Source organism: Oncorhynchus mykiss, chromosome 2 (assembly GCF_057628025.1).
Source record: "Oncorhynchus mykiss isolate SJ-2025 chromosome 2, ASM5762802v1, whole genome shotgun sequence".
In the NCBI taxonomy this organism is placed as follows: domain Eukaryota; kingdom Metazoa; phylum Chordata; class Actinopteri; order Salmoniformes; family Salmonidae; genus Oncorhynchus; species Oncorhynchus mykiss.
Window position 1 is genome coordinate 43298186 of NC_143023.1, and position 6778 is coordinate 43304963.

General features: G+C 38.8%; 1 protein-coding gene across 2 annotated transcripts; it reads left to right on the forward strand.

Moving 5' to 3' along the window:
* The first annotated feature begins 2664 nt into the window (after nt 1-2664).
* On the forward strand, nt 2665-6407 carry LOC110490316 (stathmin). Of its 2 annotated transcripts, none has more exons than XM_021563634.3 (5): nt 2665-3506; nt 5013-5056; nt 5285-5451; nt 5609-5800; nt 5990-6407. In XM_021563634.3, exons 2-5 carry the CDS (start codon nt 5041-5043, stop codon nt 6047-6049), a joined length of 435 nt encoding a protein of 144 aa, XP_021419309.1. In that variant the 5' UTR covers nt 2665-3506; nt 5013-5040; the 3' UTR covers nt 6050-6407. The 2 variants fall into 2 exon arrangements, with proteins under 2 accessions (XP_021419309.1, XP_021419319.1); XM_021563644.3 differs by lacking the exon at nt 2665-3506 and adding an exon at nt 3603-4143.
* Nucleotides 6408-6778: the final 371 nt, after the last annotated feature.

A 6778-nucleotide genomic window follows, 5' to 3' on the forward strand; every position in this document is an offset into this window, starting at 1 on the left:
ATCTATGAAACTATGACATTTAGATAAATCACTCAGGCGATTGGATTTGATAGTAAGCTATTTTGTCATATGCAAACGATGCATTATTAATCCCAATGTTAAATTAAATTATCATAGTTTAACACTAGTAGAACTACAAATTAACACAACAATATCAAACTGACACAAGATATTGCTACAAAAAGGCTGATCTCTGAGGAAGATTGAAGGCATAGGGTGTAAACGACGAGACTTGGTCTCGCAAACAACTAAACTTGGCCTGGTGTCATAACGGTTTCGAAATGCTATAAGATGATATAATAAATATTATAGTCATGGAGGTAGATAATATAATGGTTTGATAGTTTTAGACCAATTAATAACGGAATAATCAACAGAGAAAGTGTACTTGTAAGTCTCGCCTCACCTTCTACAACAAAATTAATGGCCTTTTTCCGAAAAAGTTTTTTTTCATCCTTGGTCAAGCCCACGGGATAGCCACCATTGCTTTTGTAATTGACAAAGTTATTATAGGTTGCAGGATCCATTCTTCTGAAAACATATGTTTCGAAATTAAATCAATCACTTGTGTCCGCTTGCACAGTGCTCCTTGGGATGTTTAAAGCTTGGGAAATATTTTTGTATCCAAATCCGGCTTTAAACTTCTTCACAACAGTATCTCGGACCTGCCTGGTGTGTTCCTTGTTCTTCATGATGCTCTCTGCGCTTTTAACGGACCTCTGAGACTATCACAGTGCAGGTGCATTTATACGGAGACTTGATTACACACAGGTGGATTGTATTTATCATCATTAGTCATTTAGGTCAACATTGGATCATTCAGAGATCCTCACTGAACTTCTGGAGAGAGTTTGCTGCACTGAAAGTAAAGGGGCTGAATAATTTTGCACGCCCAATTTTTCAGTTTTTGATTTGTTAAAAAAGTTTGAAATATCCAATAAATGTCGTTCCACTTCATGATTGTGTCCCACTTGTTGTTGATTCTTCACAAAAAAAACAGTTTTATATCTTTATGTTTGAAGCCTGAAATGTGGCAAAAGGTCGCAAAGTTCAAGGGGGCCGAATACTTTCGCAAGGCACTGTATATTTTTTTGGAAAACACATGGTGACGTATGTAAATACAAACTTATCATTACAATCTTTATAATCCACAACTGTGATGCTGATAATATACAGTGTGTTGTTCATAGCAGTGTAGCCATATCATCTTATAGTCAGAAGAACTATAGTCATACGAGTGTGTCTGTATGTGTATGAGGTGTACTTTGGATTTTGGACAAGCCACAGTGATGGAAAATAAATCAGTTCATTCTGTGTTTATTGTATATCATGATATCTGTGAGGCAAGACAATATCATATCTTGTGATTAAAAAGACAAACCAAACCTGTTGTATCATTTGAGGTTAACTAAATTTAGAAATAAGGACAGGGGAGAATAAACAGGAACAGGGGAGAATCAATGTACCTTTAGCGAATCGAAGTTATCAATTTGTAAAGTATATGCTGAAACCATGAATATATGTTATGTTAGATGTCATATTACATGATGGAATCTACCATATTCTAAAATGTAACTTATACAGTATATTATATGCAATATGATGAGTAGAAAACTGCTACCTAACCTGTTCACTGCTTGGGTAAAAGCACAACAAACATGTTTTTATTATAAACATAGAGCAACAGGTAGAAGTGTATTCTTAGTACAAAAGTAAATCAGTATCAAAGTGTTTTTGAATAGGTGGTTATTGAATCACCATTTACAAACAACAAGGGACTTTGCAGTTATGAAGCCTGCAGCTCAACTCATTCAACCAATTAGGCAACAGTACACAGCGAAGTCTTGGTGATTGTCCACTGAATCCTTAAAGAGAAGACAACTTCAAGAATGACACAATTGTAGATTACAGAGAAAGATCAACAGTACAGCACTTTATCTAGGCCGAGAGGTATTAAGGAGCTGGTCATGTTCTGGTCCTGTAGACTAGAATTAGAATCCTGAACATAATGTGAGCTGCAATAGGCGGCCCATCCAGGGTGCAAATCAGTGGAGGGGAATCTGAGAGTGCAGGGATTCCAGCAGGGTGTGAGTTGAAGTAGTCAAATCTGGAGAAGACAAGGCTCTGACTGAGCATCTTGGGGGTGTTGCTGGATAGTGTGGAGGAAGAAGCAGAACATATATCTTGGTATATATATATATAGCCTCAACATGAGCTAACAATATGATTCTGAAGTGTGCCAGGCCTTGCAGTCCCAAGATAGAACTGGGGAATTTTGGCAGGCAAGAAAATAGCCTTGCTGAAATCCCCCCCCCCCCCCCCCCTTCTAATGTCCTTACTTTTGTGGCTAGAGTCAAATACTTTCTGTGGCACACATAAAAGTTAAATACTTTCTATAGAACAAACTTCACATCAGGATAGGCAACAGCAATTAATAATTAATGTATGTGTGTGTGTTATATTAAACATATAACAACTACTCTTCGAATAAGACATGGGAGAGATGACGAATTTTGGCAAATAAATGTATTTATAGACTAATACACTTGAAACAAATAGCCAAACCGAAAACTGCAGACATTACTAGTGCTTCCCCCGCGATCAAACCGACATAAAAAAATAAAAAATAAACGCAGCCTAACGCAAGCAAGTCGCAGCAATGAAGAATTGAGTGCGCGCGCGTTCACGCGATGGGGGGATTCTGGCACGGGAGAGTTTAACTGCACAACACCGGAACCCTCGCCAGACCTCGCCTGGTCTGTCTCGCAGACCCGAAAGTCCTCGCGATGTTGCGCCAGTGGGTTTAGAAGAATGAGTGATAGGTTTAGAAAGCTCGATAGCGTAGCTATTTATGTTGATGATGGTAGGCTACTGTATACATATTGGGAACCCTGTCTCATGCTTTTGTTTTCATTCCAGCTGAGAACCTCGTTACATTATCCGTTCGTAAATGCACAGCGTTTCGCTCTCAGAGCGCACACTGGACGCCCTGGCCAAGAAGTAGGGTTGATCTGAGCGTTCTGACCTCACAGGTCAAGCGCCCAAGCTCACTGGCTAAAGTTGACTAGTTTGCTAGCCACTTCTAGACACAAATGAGAACACCTCACTGATCATTGTAATCGCCCTATCAGAGCTAGTTAGGCTGTTTTCATGCTATCAATAGCGTTAGTGACTATCTGTGCTGCTAGCAACATTTGATTTCATTTTTTTTGCAAACCTTTATTGACACCTGTCATATTCAACGGTGTTGCGCGTTCGTAAATTCATCAGTTATTCTGCTCTCTGGCACACTCAAACGAGAGAGTTTTGACATCGGCGTAGATAGACAACATTAATTTACGAATGCACCCTAAATCGACATTATTGATTGGACGATTAGGACCAATGGGAGTAGAGAACGAAATGTGACCAGTTGACTTTTGTGCTTCGTTCCTTTTTGTTGCGCTTTTGGTGCTGATGCAGGCAGTGAAGAAGGCGCGACCACACCACTTTGTAAGCATTTGAAGGTAGGTAAAATAACGCTTTTAACGGTAATCATTGGAGATATATTGATGGCAGTCATTACGCTGTCAGTGATGTTTGTCATTTTTGGTGTAAGTAACTTAGTTGTCATTACAAATGTATGGTAATTGAGAATCATATACTGTAAGCTAGCTGCCCTGAACAGCTACTATAGCTAGCTAACAAGCCCTAAGCTAACTTTAGCACACTGCTCGGTTTTATTTTTGGTCACAAGGTTTTGAAAATGTTCTAAGTTCCACGTTACACAAAAAAAATGTATTATACAATACATTATTGTATTTATCTTAAACGTAAACATTTGGCGCGGGTTTTGCTACCCAGCGCATGACTCTGGTGGAGACTAGGTGGGTGTGATCACACTACCTCGGTCTGCGCTTTTTCCCAATTCCTTTGTCGTCAGTCGACGATTAAACATTGACTTTCGACCCCACTAAGGGCACATTGCTGTGCTTTAACTTACATGTGAAGAGGTGCTTCATTCCGCCAACTGTTAAGATAGCTAGCTACAGTAGCTAGCTAATTTATTCAGGTTGTTAGCCAGTGTCTGTGCCCCTGCTGAGCTGACAGTGCAGCCGAGTCCATTGTCTCCTCAGCACCAGTTTGCTATTCGTGCATTTGAAGGTGGGTTGAGATGGATATCAGTGTCGGTGGCATTTGTCTAGCTATGTCAAGTTAATGTGTGATATTGTATAATCTTTGATACTGTAATGATTCCTAATTGTGTAGTATTTGTTTTGAGTTTTTATGAAATTGAAATCTGTCGTGCTGTCATCGACATGAATAGGTTGCGATTACTGTTGGTCGTTTGTATTCAGCCTTTGCTAGTGTTGGTTTCTTGTTTTGAAGCTGGTCTTAAGCGTAGGCACGCCTCGACCTTTAGCTAGGAATTGGCTTTACCTCAATAATTGCAATGATTGAATTTGAATGCTCTTCAATCTGACTGTCAATTCAGACTACACCTAGCTAAATTCATATTGTTCTCTGACCTGTATTCACAATGGTGCTTTATTGTCTTCGTGCAATAGTCAAATCCAATGTTGAGCAAGAAAACGTTACCTGCTGACATGATATTGCCATGCCAATGGCAAGGTAGAAGAAATTATATTTTAGTAAGCTTCATTTATGCTCTGGTATTTGTTCCTGATTAACAAGGATGGGAAGGACTTAATTTCCCCGCCCTTTTTGTCTCCATTGAAATAAGGCTACTTTGAAACCTATTCTCAATCATTTGCTGTATCACGTACATTCATGCTACATGTCTAACATTAATACAAGTGATCCATCTCCAACAGTCATTTTATGGACAGCAATAACCTCAATTGAATTCTTACTTGGCACATATCAATGGCTCTCCACCTTCTGAATCAATAGTTGTCATTGCTTTTTTCAATCTGTGTTTCTGTTCATTCCTGATTAGCGCATGGATGCATCTTTGATGTATTGTCTTTCTGTCATTAAACCTATGGCTTTGTCTGTATTTTTCCTCCCAGGCATAGCAACCCTCAGTACTCTGCTGAAATGGCATCCTCTGGAGGTAAGTGTTAACATGACAGGCCTTTATTACACTATTACAATGAGCTCCAACAATATTGGGACAGTTACACACTCTTTTGTTTGTTTAGTGCCCAATAGAAATTAATGGTACATTTTGGACTCACTTTTATGCAATCAGCTACACTATTGTATTGTTTAGGTGTTATAACTGTTATTATCAGTTTGATACATACTTGTATCAACATTGATGGATTCACTATTTTCACAGAGATCCTGGTCAAGGAGTTGGACAAGCGTGCTTCAGGTCAAGCATTTGAGGTAATCTTGGCCCCCGATGCCAAGGGTGAAATCCCCCTACCTCCCCCGAAGGAGAAGAAGGAGATGTCCCTGGAGGAGATTCAGAAGAAACTGGAGGCTGCAGAGGAGAGACGCAAGGTACCTAGTCAGATATACACAAATAAGTATCAGGAAATGGAGCCGCATCCACGTTACAGGTTTAGTTAATTTATATTTTATTATTTTCTAGCACAGGTTTGGTCCCACTAGCCTACCACTAACTTACTGTGTGACTTTGATTTTCTAATTTGATCAGAGTCATGAGGCAGAGGTGCTGAAGCACTTAGCTGAGAAGAGAGAGCACGAGAAGGAAGTTCTGAAGAAAGCCATGGAAGAGAACAACAACTTCAGCAAGACGGCAGAGGAGAAGCTCAATCAGAAAATGGAAGCCAACAAAGAGAATCGCACGGCACGAATGGCAGCACTCAATGAGAAATTCAAGGAGAAGGTTGGCCTGCCATTTTTCTCAGTCATCTTGACGTCATTTTCTGCAATCCTGAACTTAAGAGAGAATTTCAAATTGAAAGGCCCAGGTTATGGAAATGGGATGTTGGTTGAAATTCCATGTACACTGTTCAAAGTTATACTTAACTAATCAGGATAACTTATGTGATTTTCATGTTTTTATTCATTCTAGGATAAGAAGCTTGAGGAGGTACGAAAGGCAAAGGAAACAAAACCAGAGGGGGAGAACTGATTTTCTTTTGTAATAATTAAAAAAAAACTTGTGCAAAGATATCTTTTTGTTCTGTTCAATGACAGTATTATATTTGTCATTGTTATAGTTTTATTCACCTTGTTTGGATTAGTTAGGCTGTCCATTGTTGCTTTTGTTGTGGATGTGTAAGTATTTCTTCCCACACCTCCGGTAGATTTGTGTATTGCAGTTTATGACCTTTGAAATAAGCAGCGTTTTTACCTATAAGGAAGCATGCCACTGTTACGCATAGGTCCTTATCATTGTGAATTGCATAATATAAGTAAATCCTTGTACCTTGTAAAACTGTGTTTATCTGATCTTAATAAAGTTGCAATTGTTCTTTAAAACCTCTAAAGGTCTTAGCCGTTGTGTGTGTGGGGGGGGCTAACATATGATTTTTTTAAAGATGGTCATACTATGGATTATTTAGCCTATTTGATTTTGATTTAATGATATTTAATTTGTCCTTTACTACTATATAGCCCATAGAAACGCATTGAATAACACATTCATAAATGGCATTAAAAAATGATTCAAAATTGAATCATAAGGAATAAGGTTATGAAGTGTCTGTTCTATATCTAGGAGATATAAGAAAGCTCAGGAAATATATATATGTATTAACACATTTAATCCCTTATTTTTGTTGGCATAAAACAACCTCCATACTTTTATTCGTTTGTATGGGTTACCTTCAGACAAGTCCCGTGGGGGGGCGTAGAGCAA